The 13,389-nt window shown below is 40.4% G+C and overlaps 1 protein-coding gene across 2 annotated transcripts in view; it reads left to right on the top strand.

Annotated features, from left to right (window-relative positions):
* Positions 1–13,389, top strand: part of ITPR2 (inositol 1,4,5-trisphosphate receptor type 2) — a 236,073-nt gene that overhangs the window by 85,287 nt on the left and 137,397 nt on the right. For both annotated transcript variants that reach the window (XM_056514148.1, XM_056514156.1), the window contains 5 exons: positions 5,150–5,343; positions 7,621–7,753; positions 8,595–8,652; positions 10,181–10,346; positions 12,194–12,367. In XM_056514148.1, the coding sequence (XP_056370123.1) occupies positions 5,150–5,343; positions 7,621–7,753; positions 8,595–8,652; positions 10,181–10,346; positions 12,194–12,367 (725 nt within the window). The remainder of the gene's footprint in view (positions 1–5,149; positions 5,344–7,620; positions 7,754–8,594; positions 8,653–10,180; positions 10,347–12,193; positions 12,368–13,389) is intronic.

The raw sequence follows: 13,389 nt of genomic DNA, 5'->3' as shown, positions 1-13,389 counted from the left end.
CTCCTACCTCCTCTTTTATTTGTAAGCAAGATTGAATAATATATTTGATTTTTATGGGCAGGTTAATGAATGTTGTTGGGGTAGTGGATGCACATACCTTTGTTTTTTCTGGTCATTAACAGATTTCCTGAAGGTCTGATCAGACCTTTCAGTACCTGAAGGGAACCTACAAGAAAGATGGAGAGGGACTATTTACTCCAAGGGCATGAAGTGACAGGACAAGAAGCATGGCTTCAGACTGGCACAGAGGAGGTTTAGACAGACTATCAGGAAGAAATTGTTCCCTGTGAGGGTGGTGAGACCCTGGCACAGGTTTCCCAGAGAAGCTTGTGGCTGCCTCATTCCTGAAATTGTCCAAGGCAAAGCTGGATGGGGCTCTGAGAAACCTGGTGGAAGGTGTCCCTTTCCATGGCAAAGGGGTTGGAACTGGGTAGTCTTTAAGGTCCCTTAAACTCAAACCAGTCTGTGATTCTCTAACTCCCATTTAGGTACTTAGTCTCCAGAAACATTGAGCATCCAACTGGACCAGCCCCTAATGAAAGCTGCTGAGTGTTAAAATCATGATGAAAATATGAGCACTTAAAAAATTTCTGTGTAGGGAGATGAGCACTGTGGGAAACTCTTGAAGCTTGAAATGGTTGAGCAGTTTTCAAAACTGAGTCCCAGGAATCCATCTTTCATCCCTCTGTGTTGAAGACTGAACAGCAATGACAGTAAGAGGAGGCTCTGTCTGCCCATGGCAACTAGGGACCAGATCAGGTGCTTAAAAGTAATTTTTAAATAAACAAAGCTGCATGTTGGTTCCCTGGCATCTTGGGGATTCCTGTGGAGCAGAAGATTGCTGGCTCTAAGGGGATCTGCCACTCTTTGAGTCTTCCACTGACTATTCATCCTCAGCTTCTGCATGGTTCTCTGCACTGTGTGTGAAATACCCAAAATTCTGTGGGTCCTGAAGAGCAAACTGAGGATGCTCCATAGCAATGGGCTGGGAACAATTGGAAGAAAAGGCATGAATTGCCAGCTGCCTCTGGCAGTTGTTTTTCTTACTGAATATGGTATTTTGTCACTTATCATCCATACTGTATTGCATAGCAGATTGTTGTTTACTTTTATATTCTGCTTTTAGAATTTTTGCAACCAGTAAATGACTTATCAAGAAAATATGTTTATGTAGAAAATGAAGTGTCAAATTATCCACTGTTTCGATTACTTGGGTGGTTGTTATTTTTTTCCCCATAATTGACTCCTCTGAAAAGCCTTTCTTCTCAGAGAGGCCGCTGTGTTGTCAATCGTGCCAAATTGTATAAGATTATGTGCTACAGTTTTGTGACAGAAACTGATACTCATTAGGAAGTTGTGATCACTGTAATAAAAAGTAATGAAAAGGAGATGCACAGTTGTCTATTCAAAACATGACAAGCATTCACTTCTTTCTTCTTCTTTCAGCGTCTGTCAATCTGCAGCTTCTTTAAATTACCACTTGTGCATAGTGAATTCACTCTTCCATGGACTAATCTTGTTGAGACTGTGCATTCAATAGAGGACATTTCTTATGGAAGGCTTTTGGCATCTGACTTGTCTTGGCAGAGGGAGGAACAGAGGAGGGAAAATTGCAAAAAGATTCAAGGAGATTTCCTTGTGTTCTTTTCCTCTGCTGGTCAGTCACGGCTCTGAGCTCTTCTGCAGCACGTTGCTGCTGAGAGAAGTGGTTGGTTGCACACATTAGCACCTCACAACACTGCAAGGACTGTTCTCTCCCTGCCATGCTTCACAGCCATAAATAAATGTTATTACCTTGACCTTAAAGAAAACAGCCAAAGATGAGGTCAGCAGGTTAAGGGTGGCAGTACCATATGGAGGCACAGCTCAGGCTTCTTTTCACTTATCTCTAGCAAAGTGCACATAAAAGTTATCAGGGTTCACATCTACTTGCTCTCTCTCCTGATTTATCTCAGTTAACTAGCTGAGGCAGTAAGTTAATTTTTCCTTGGTCATTGGTATTCAGGAAGCACTTTGGAGATGTGACTAAGATCAGAGCTCCCTTATTTTAGTCATTGTGAACATGTACAAAGAACTTAAATCTTTTTTATTGAGCCAGTGTATTTTGTCTTGCTTTGTTGCAGGCTTAGCTGATAGAGCCAGTCCCTTTTTAAGCTGCAGTAACCTTCCTGTGTGCCTTACCTCAGGGAAGCACACCCTTCCCTGCTGGGACATCCATGTTAAAGCAAGACTGCTGCTGGCCCCTCCTGCTTGTGGCTGACTGATTTAAATCCATGCTTAACACAGTCCAGGCTTCCAAGGCTGGGCAGACAGCACTGAGCATCACCAGTGCTGATTACTGGGGCATCTTTTGGAAGAAAAGCTGCTGCCCACTCCTTATGTATGTGAAATATCTCCATGGCTTCTCTCACAGAGTAGCTCATCTCAGTGTTGAGACATCAGCTGCTTCACTGCCATCCATGAATGTTTTGCTTGACTGCTGTCTGCTCCTTGGTGAGGGTTGCACATTCTCAGCACCCTGCAAAACATTGTTGAATTACTTTTCTTGAAAATAAATGCTGGATTGCTCCAGTTGCTGCAGCATTTTAACTCTGGGAATGTTCTCTTGAAGCCTGCTCTGAATTAACTGAAAATCATAGTCAGCATCAGGCAGTTGATTAAAAAGTTTTCCAAGATGACACCTTGTCTCCCTGATGTTATTGACACAAATAATGCAATATTGAATCACTACCTATTTCAGCTGTAAGTACTGAACTGGATTAAGTAGATTTTCTCTAACTAAAATCCTTTCCTATGCATTAATGAAATGCTGTTTGAAATGGCAGGGCTAATAAGTACCACCTTAATCCTCCTTCACTTTCCCACCTCTGTCTTTTGAGATCAGTTGCATTAAGGTCAATAGTGAAGGAATACTGTGGGCAGAGGGTTTATACATAATACTGATGCCATTGGGAAGCAGCCTCATAGCTGCCTCTCACTGGTTTGTGCCACCTTTGACCACTGCTGTTCTGTGGGTAACAGGAAAGGACAGCAGTCACCTCATTTCTTTTTATTTCCTAGATGCTTTTCTAGTTTCCAGTATCACATTACCTGAGTGTCACAGAGTCTTTGCTCTTGCAGGCCTCTCACTGTCCTTCCTAGAGGAGGTTGTCCTGAAATGCAGAGACAGTGACTAATTTTTCTTTCATGGGAGGAATTGAATCTCATTCTCTGCCATGCCTCTGCATCACCCCAATAATAGCTGAGAAAGAAGTAAGATATAGTCTGGGCAAAAGCCCAGCTTTCTTTTTCCAGGAATATGAGGACCACCCAAGATGTTATCTGATATCTTGTTAAAACTTTTTTGTTAGCTTTAAACTGAATAGATGAGTAAAAATTCAATAACAATCCTTGTTTAGCATACTGGGAGAAAGGAGTTGGGGAGTGGGAGAGGGATATCCATCCCATATTATTCCCACACTGTTTTGCTTAATTTGAAAACAAAACACACCATTTTCCTTTTGTGTCTTGAAGGGTATTTGTGATGATTTAATTTGCTTTATGCCTGTGTAAGCAGTTAGAACTTTCTGTGCCTGCCTTATTTGAAGGATCCAGCCTGTAGTTTGACTTCTAGGGCTTTTTTTCCTAATCATGCAAAATCAGAAGTACATTTCCCCCCTCTCTTTTGTAGGGACTTGAAGTATTACTTTCAAAAGACTGAATCAGAGCAATTGCACACCAGACCAAATGCTGAATGGGACCTCAAACCTGACACTAATCTGCCTCATTCACTTTGAAAAAGCACCTTCTTTGAGAGTCTCCCTTTTAAAGCCAGGGCTAAAGGCATCCTCTTTCCATACACATTGTAGTTGAGCTATATGGATTGAAGAAAGAAGGGTAAGAGGAGGATTTTGCCAACAAAATAAAATCCAGCCTTGGCTTTTTACAGCATATTATCTGGGAAGAGGTTTTCTTCAGTGTGAGCAGAGCTTGGCCATGGCATGGTGATTAAAGTGTTGTAAAGGACAGACAAGAACTTCAGTCTTTTCTTTGCCTTTAGTATAGCCTAGGTCCTGGAACTCTTCCTGTGAAGAGTTTTTCCCTTTCCCTTTCCCTTTCCCTTTCCCTTTCCCTTTCCCTTTCCCTTTCCCTTTCCCTTTCCCTTTCCCTTCCCCTCTTTGCAATTCATGTAGGTAGGTAGCATGATATTCTTATGCTTTCTTGTCCCACCTTTGCAAGGAAGTCACTGATTGACTGAGATGCTTTTCCCATCAAAATTCACTATAAAATCCAGTATAATCTGGTCCCAGTAGCTGTGGGAACAGATGGTATTTCTTGGTAGATTTTGCAGTACACCGTTGCAACCTGGATAAAGGTTTCACCATGTAAGTGTAAAATAATTTTTTCCCTCATGAATAACTTACAAAAGGCACTGTGATTACTAATACCAGTTTGACTTTCAGGACAGCATTCAAGCCTGGCATTCTTCTGGGACTTTTTTTTGAAGGGGAATTTTTGGCTGGTTGTGTCAGTTGGGTTTAGGTTGTGGCCTGTCATTTGAACCATACAAAGAGATTATTCAGACTCAACCTCATCATAAGGCACAACCTTATCTCTTTACTCTCTTTCAATGTGATTTATAAAACTCCTCCCATGTGTCTCCAAATTGCAGCAATAGATGGCATTAATAAAATACCAGTAAAAGTCTTCTAATGATAAACATAGTCAGGTACTGGAATTGCTTGCCTAGGGATGATCTATAATATTGGGTATGCAACACTTAGTTTGCAAATATTCTTAACATGAGGTTAAACAAACTTCTTTAAGAAATTATCTTCGTTGTGGATAATACACCTTCAGGCAAAGGAATGGGTGAGATATCTTTAGTTCTACTTTTTATCATTTGTTGAACATGTTGACAGAACTCTGGAAATATTTTGGCATACTTACCATCTGTTGACCTGTAAGAATTGATATCTTGGAAAATCAGTGTAGAAAAATTTTTGCCTAATTGGGTAATTTGAATGAACTCAGGAACTGAGGGCTTCTTTTTCAATATGCCTCTTGAGACTGAAAAGGGGTTTGACAGCAAAGGTGTGTGTGTGATATATAGTGTTGTAAATTTGCTTTAATCCTAGGAAATATGTCTGTGTTTTTGTTTAATGCACAGGGAACAACGTCATGAGGACCATCCATGGGGTAGGAGAGATGATGACCCAAATGGTGCTGAGCAGAGGGTCTGTGTTTCCCATCAGTACCCCTGACATACAGCCAAGCATTCACCCAAGCAAGCAAGCCAGCACTGCAGACAGTGAAGATGTGATTGTAATGGACACCAAATTGAAAATCATTGAGATTCTGCAGGTAATAATGAGGGGTGGCATATTACACAGCAGTCATTTCACAGTTCTTTACTCACTTAGTGGCTAGTTCTGTTACCTACATTCTTACTATTCACTGGGCTGCTCATTGTAGAAATAACTCCTTGATATGAAGAAGGATAGTCTTGTGTGAACAACTGTACAGTTGTGGTCCTCACCCTGTTGTACCAACTTCACTTTTGAAGGAACACGATGCTGCAGAAACTCAGAAACTTTCTCACTGTAGCTCTGCAATGAGAGAACTTGTCCTCTAATTGCCTCACTAATGTTTCCTGAAGACAGTGTGTTTCCAGTTTCTTCCACACTCATTTAACACTGGGGTGGTTGCTTGATTTAAGCATTTGACCCCTCTGTTGCAGCAGTTGGATAAAGTGCAGAATTGGCCCTGGCCCCACTGAAGTTGTGCGAGGCTGTGCATTTTTGCATTGCATTTAATGCATTTCAGACTTCCACTGTTGGGCTGAGAACAGTCTGTGGGCTGTGTGATTTTCTCCCAGCTGACCTGACAAGCTGTGTGACACCAGCCTGCCTCCTGAGGTGCAGATTTCACTTTGTGCTGTTAATAAGTGAAGTGGCTCACGCTTGCTCTGTGTCTCGAATCCCAGTTTCTGCAATGGTTGGGCCCTGAAGGAATGTTTCAGTGTCTTCTGTAAATTCTCTGGATTTTTTGGTACCAATGCCAGTTCTGAAGGATTCCATTTGTTCTGACTGCTCATAAATTATTTAGAGGACTCTAATTACTTGCCATCTGAAAGTCAATCAATTGTTAGAATATACTCAATATTGCATTCTTTGGTTCCAGGCCTCATTTACTTTAAAACTTATAGTGCAAGACAGAGTGTTAGGAAATTATATGATTCATGTGTATTGTTTTTCTTTTTCCTTGTTTTTATGACTGAATTTCTCTCCATACTGTCCTGCTTTACTGATCAATGCCTAGGAGGATGATTCGAGGACATTGTCCTGTGCATTCCCTAAGGGAATCACATTTTGTCTCATCCTTTCCTTTTTCACAGCACATTCATTGCAAGAGCACTCAGGATTTAAGAGCACTTAGTCCTAATTTCTTACTAAATCTGTGGTTTGTTAGTTAAGAATTAGTCACATGGTCAAATTACTTCAGATAAGCAAGTTGTCATATGCTGGGTGAATCCCAGTAAATGTGCATAAATATGGTCCTCACCCACAAGAAATACAAAATAATTCAGTTTTGTTTAAAATGCAATGAAGAAGGATTAATTTAAATCATGTTACCTTTCATTACTGTGTTATTAGTCTCAAAGGCGAGTAAGAATATTTTATTGTACTAACAGGCAGAGCAAGTACAATGGTGATTAAAGCTGTTCTATTCTCAGAAATATTTCAGTTTATAGTAATTTAATTCTCAACATATCTTCCTATTGCTTTAAGTAAAGACTTTTTAACTTACAATTTCTATTCTGCCCTCAGCCAGAATTAAACAGATGGTCTGATAGACTTAGTCGACTATGCATGGACTTGGGAAATTTTTATTTTTAAAAATCTTGCTTGTACAATTCTGGGGCAACTTAATCATGGAACCAAAATAGACAAATCCTATTACAGTGGGTCTGGGAAGCATGTTTGGCTTTAGCTGTAGATCAGAGAAACAGGTTGCCACCATTTGCTAAGTCACCTTTCAGATCACCTGTCAGCCCTGGAAACTCAGCATGTCTTTCATCCCCACTGATTGTAAAATATGTTAAATGATCTTAAAGATATTTGATTATGTGTTTTTGTTTCCTGTGGATAAGAAGCATCCATATGTATAAGTGTCAGCTCTTAATTTAATACTAATGCTTCCAGCCTAGTTATTTTCCTCACTATTCCAATATAAAAACAGCACTTCCACGTCTGAATTAGGATTTTTCCTGTATGAGTTTCCAGTTTCACAGCTGAGGAACAAAAAGGCATTTTTCAGGCATCTGAGAGGGTAAGCCTTGAGCCTGTTGTGCTTGCTCTCTATTCCACTCCATGGGGCACTGGAAGTCCAGCTGAAATATGAAATAATTGATGTCAGTGTGGGTTTGAAGATTCTGATCTGCCTCACAGGCAGTGAGGATAAGGCAGTGTTGGAGCCCCTGATCACACCAGTGGTACTCAGTAATCCATAGGGCAGAGTTCAACATGTCTCAGGATGGGCAGGGTAAAGAAAAGAATCACAGAAAACTGGTGAATGTAATGGATTGTTTTTTCATAGTGGGCTTAAATTAATTTACTTCACTTTTTTTTTTTCTTGTAGTTTATTCTCAGTGTTAGACTGGACTACAGAATATCCTACATGCTGTCTATCTATAAAAGAGAGTTTGGAGAAAACACTGAAAATGTTGACTGCTCTACATCATCCCCACCTGACACACCAGGGACCGCCTCAGGTAAACCTTGCTATTTTCTTTCAGTGCAAAGTAATTCTGGGTAGGTGACTGCAAACACTGAGCTCAACTGCAGCAGAAAGATACAGGCTGCTGCAAGTAGAAAAGCTTGTGAAAAAAAAAAAAAAATTCTAAGGAACTGCACAAATATTTTTTTGCTGGCCTATCCTACCCTAACAAAAAGGTAATTCCTTTTTCCCCACTGCATGGTGACAAGTGGAGAATGATTTGGGATGGATGAGGACAGGTTTAAGTGAGGTGAACGTGGTACAGGAATGATTTGGCTTTCCAGGGAGCCTTCCCATGCACACAGAAGTGCTCAAAAGGTCTGTGTGAACACCTGCTTTTAGGGGAGAATTGCTCTAGTTGGAGGTGAGCATATGTATAGTACAGGGACACTAAAGTCATAAGTAATAAGTTATATTAAAGCCATTCTAAAACAAAATGATGGTGTGGTAAATAACTGGGTTTATGGTTAACAGTCTAAAGTTCACATATTTGCTTTGGGGTTGGGTCATGTAAGAAAAAATTTAAAAGTTTAACAACTTGTGTCATTTGTGGGCTAATACTGGTGGCTAGTACAGCTCCAGCACCATGTGGCTTTGGTTCATCACTACAATTCTCTTCCTCAGGAATAGTGATACACAGTTTAACTCTGCTTTATCTCCTGTTTGTTCTCTGCTACTTTTGCAGAAAGCAAATTTTGCATAGTTAGGTAATGACTAGTTAAGACTTTACTTATTACCATCTGCTTTAAAGAGGAACAGAATTCCATTTTGCTGTGCAGTTTAGATGATGATCATTGGATTTTTAAATTTTTATTTTCTTCTTTTTTTTTCCCCAGCAATTGTTCCTGACATAGATGAAATTGCAGCTCAGGCTGAAACCATGTTTGCTGGCAGGTATATTCTCTGAAATTTTACCTCTGTGTTTATTTATGTATTTTTTTGTCCATGTCAATATTTCTCATGGCCAATCTGTTTATTCTGTGCTTATTTTTATAGCCCTTTCTCTTCCTTTGCCTGCTTGTTAATTGCATAAGCCATACTTGAACAGAAATGTGCCAGGAAAGACCTGGATTTCAATCAAGCAAACAGCCCAGCTGGCCTGGATGGCTGTGGGATTGGCTGTGACCACCCTCTTCATTGTAAGAGAGTTGGTAGAAAGTTTTTGTTGTGCTCCCAAAGGCAGCTGGGGAATGGTGTACAGGTGTATTGGGCTATACCACACTAATTTTCTGTTTATCTTATAATGCCTCACATTGGTGTTGAAAAAACACTCTTTTCCAGTGTGTCTTATGGCTACAGCCCCAAATTTCCTGGATCAGCAGCTTGCTGTTGACCCTGAGTATTTCTCACAGAGCACATGACCTGTTGCCATTGCAGTTGGTGTTCAAACTCCTTGGGAAAATCATGCCAACAGTAATCTCTCCTGTGACCCCTCAGATCAGGAGTGGACCACTTGCCATGATCTCCTGGTCCACCAGAGGCCTGTAGATCACAATTTATGCTTGCAGAGTTTTGGATGGGATTTCTGATATGCTGTGAACAGAAAAAAATAACCCATGGAAAACACACTGGAGAGTTATTACCATTATCACTATATTGGTTTAATTTTATGGGTATAATTATAATTATACCAGTAAAAATTAATTCCATTTAGACAAGGCCACAGACTTTAAAGTTTTTCTTGGAGCTAAGGATAAGGATTTGCAATGTGGGCACTGTGATCTTTCCTCTCTCAGTCCCTCATGCATTTTCAATCTTTACCAGCACAAGCAATGCCTCCAGGCCTCTCCTGAACTCCCATGATGTAAAACAACACACAGCCCTTGGCATCTGCATCTTTAAAATGAACAGAGAGACCGAATGGTTTCTTGGAAACATTATTTCTGCTTTGATATGTTAAGTGTAAATCTGCTTTCTGCTGTTCCACTTTATGAATATGATTCCAGAAATATGATGCTTTTGGCAATTATTGCTATTTTTGATCTTATTTTTTCTTAAATGAAATTTTAATAGCAACTGAAAAGGGAAGAAGTGAAAAGGAAAGGGTCAAAGTAATCTCTGATGAAATGCAGTTACTTCATTTGATTTGGATTGGGGAAGAGCCTGGCTCAATTTATCCACGACATAAATGAATGCTTTTACAACATAGATTTTAATCACAAAGTTTGATACATTTCATAGATACTTAGTTCTGCTCCATAGTGTCCATTCTGCTACAAGACTGCTGCAACAACTGTAGGATAGAAGTCCTTATAAAATATGTAAAAGTCATAATTTTCTTCCTGTAGCATGTCTGATTTGATTTTAAGAGCTGTGACAATCAAGTGAAGATTGTGTATAGAGGCATATTTATCTCAAGAGCTTTTATTTTTTCTTAATTTCTTCACTTTATTTGGTCATTTTTTCCCCATTTCTGTTGCAGAAAGGAGAAGAATGCAGTTCAGCTTGATGATGAAGGGGGCAGAACCTTTTTACGGGTCCTCATTCACCTCATTATGCACGACTACCCTCCGCTGCTCTCAGGGGCCCTGCACCTGCTGTTCAAGCACTTCAGCCAGAGAGCAGAAGTTCTGCAAGCATTCAAACAGGTATGGATGGGCTGAGTGCTAGCCCAGGAAACTGAATGCAGGGCTTGCCAAATTTTCCAAAGGCTGCTCTGCTATTGAAATTGCTGTTTGTTGCATGACAGTGTTATTTGCTCAGAGAACAAGTATCAGCAGACTTCTTTGGCCATATGTGCTGGTGTATGTGATAGTTTTGTGCTCCCAGAAATTCTTATTTCTGGCACTGCACCCATTAGGGAAAACACAGATCCATGGTGAGCCTCTTGCAGGGATCCCTCAGGGACAGAGCCAGTGCCTCATGTTTGGCAAGCAGTGTCCCCGTGTCAGCAGTGAGACTTCCCTGTCTTCAGAGCCGCTTAGGCTGGGTATTGTTATTTTGTCATTCACCTGGTGCCTCTAATTCTATTTGAGGTGTCTTTACACGGGGCTCCCCTGCCTGATAGAGCAGGAAGGCAGGGATAGAGCCAAGCCTGTTTTCAGCTTGCACTCTGTCCCTCTGGTAACGGTGCATGTGCAGGCTCCATGTGTCCATGGATTAGGATGGGGAGATCTGATGTCATGGGGCTGCATGACAGAGATGCCTGTGTTACGTAACCCTTTCTAACATATGTTGATAAGAACATCTGATGCTTATTTCAGGAGCTGGGGAGCGTTTGTCTCATCGTTATGTAAGGTGGGGACGTTTTTCTCCTGTGGAAACAGATGAATGATAAAGACCTGAAAAGCTTTTGTTTAATGTTTTTGTTGTGCAGCATAATAGCCTCCCACCAGGTATTTAAAGTTAGGCTGTGCTGGTTAGTTGCATAAATAGCTGTTATTCCCAGGTAAGCAAGGGCTGAGTTGCTTAACGTGTTTTTGTGAAGGATGGAAAAGGCTAATGGAGAAATAAACAAAAAAGGCTGTAGAGCACGTGGAATAAGAATGCCTGCAGCTGAGCAGCATTCATAAATTCTGTAAAATAACAAGGTTTTGCCAAGCCAACAGAGATGATTATGATGAAAACTTTATATTACAAAATAGTGAATATTTGCCTGGATGTAATGTGGTTTTAAAAACAACATCCCTATAAATGCTGTCAGTGACCTTAATCTTTTACATGAGTATGATTTCTTAATAGTGTTTATTAATTTACTGTAAAGATTGCTGGTATTTTTTTGGCATATTATCTTCATTAATAATCTTGGGAGAACAGAGAGCATTACAAAGAAAGAAAATGTGTAGGTCATGCTAAATCAACATAACAGTGAAAACATAACGGTGAAAAATCCCAGATCATTTGAGCAGTACAGAAAAAGGAAAAAATGAGATTAATCTTAGTAAGTGGCAACCACTCAGATGGTGAAAAATTCCATGAACCTGAAAGTCAGATTGCCAGATATATTCACAGAAATTTTTCTAAGCTGGCCTAAAATTTTTCAATATTTGATTACAGTGGTATAGGAGATCATTAAAATTGCTGGCCATTCTGACTTTTCTTTGGATGCCTGCAGTAGCTTTTTCTAACTATTGCTTTAATAGTGTGTAACTGTATTGTTTAATGCCATGAGGCTCATGATAAGTGCATCAGAGCTCACTCTGCACAGAACCCAGGAGCCTGTACATGTGAGTATGTTTTGCAGTGTATTCAGGAAGGTGAGAGGATGCTGTGAATGCTGTAACTATCTTGTTTTGGGCAACTACAGCCTCTGGCTCTGCTAAAGGTTTGTGATGAATGGGGGCTAAAAGCCTGTGTGTGCCACATTTCAATTGCACAGGGAAGGTTGCACAAGGCAAGGAAAGAGAGGCTTAGAATGGGAACTGTCAAGCAAATTACCCAGCCATAAGTGCTGGTGCTACTGCTGTAACAGCTTTACAATTTTCTCCATTTCCAGGTTCAGTTGCTGGTGTCCAATCAAGATGTGGATAACTACAAGCAAATCAAGGCTGATCTTGACCAGCTACGTCTGACTGTAGAGAAATCTGAATTGTGGGTTGAGAAGAGCAGCAATTATGAGAGTGGAGAGGTGGGTGACAATCAAACCAAAGGGGGAGAAGAGCCAATGGAGGTGAGTTTAAAGACTTTGCTGTCAGAATTGTTTCAATGTTGATAGGTAGTTTCATGAACAACTGCAAAATCATGGTCTGGTTAGGCAAAGTGAGAAAGTGAAGTATTCTGGCTGAGCTTTGGGAACTGACAGGAAAGGAAATAAGACCTCTGTTATCAATGTAGTCAACATTCTCTCCTGATGCTTTCAGTAACTGCATTCTTACATCACAGAGCTCCCTGCCTTTCTTGGTGCAGGCCACACTCTGCAGTAGCACTCTGGAAATAATCTGGGAATTGTGTGCTGGCAGTTGGGTTGACTTGCTGGAAGAAAACAGGAGTAGACAGTGCCCTGCAACTAAGGGAGAGGAGCACAATCAAAAACATGTTTTCAAACATCACAAGTAATTCCACTCTTCACCACATTGACCTAAGAATGTTGAGATTTGGTAGGCAAACTAATGTTTAAGTTTTCTTGGCCCTTGTCATACCACCTTCTCAGAATATACTCTGATTTGATGTAGAACTTGAACCATAAATACCTTTTTTTTTTTTCTTTTCTTTTTTTTAAGATTTCATAGCTTGGATTTTTTAAATTTTGCTTTTCTGTGCAAACTGAGGTCACCATTTAATCATTTAACTCCATCATGAGCTTATAAGAAAACACAAAGTGTTGCTGTGATTGAGGTTTCTGCCATAAGAGTAGATAGAACAGGCTTTTCCACCAATATTTATTCCCACTTTTCCCTTTTCATCAGAGAAGATGGGGAGAGATGAACAGCTGTGATTTCTGACACAGCATTTTCCTTGTTCTCTTTCCTGGTTCCAAGAAGGATGGGTAAGGAAGCCCCAAGGGAAGTAGAAAGCCAAGTAGAGGTTGTACACCCATGAAGAAGAGAGAGGATGCTTGCAAATATCTGTGACACACACATTGCCTGTTAGATGGGAAAGCAGATTTTTGGTGGCTTCATGCAGGGGCAAATCCAACACTTTAAGGAAGAATCCCAAATTCTTGCAACAGTGTAGGTCCTACTCTTTCTCTGA

Source organism: Oenanthe melanoleuca, chromosome 1A (genome assembly GCF_029582105.1).
Source record: "Oenanthe melanoleuca isolate GR-GAL-2019-014 chromosome 1A, OMel1.0, whole genome shotgun sequence".
In the NCBI taxonomy this organism is placed as follows: Eukaryota; Metazoa; Chordata; class Aves; order Passeriformes; family Muscicapidae; genus Oenanthe; species Oenanthe melanoleuca.
The sequence above is the reverse complement of the archived record's forward strand: the minus strand, read 5'-3'. Positions and strand labels throughout refer to the sequence as shown.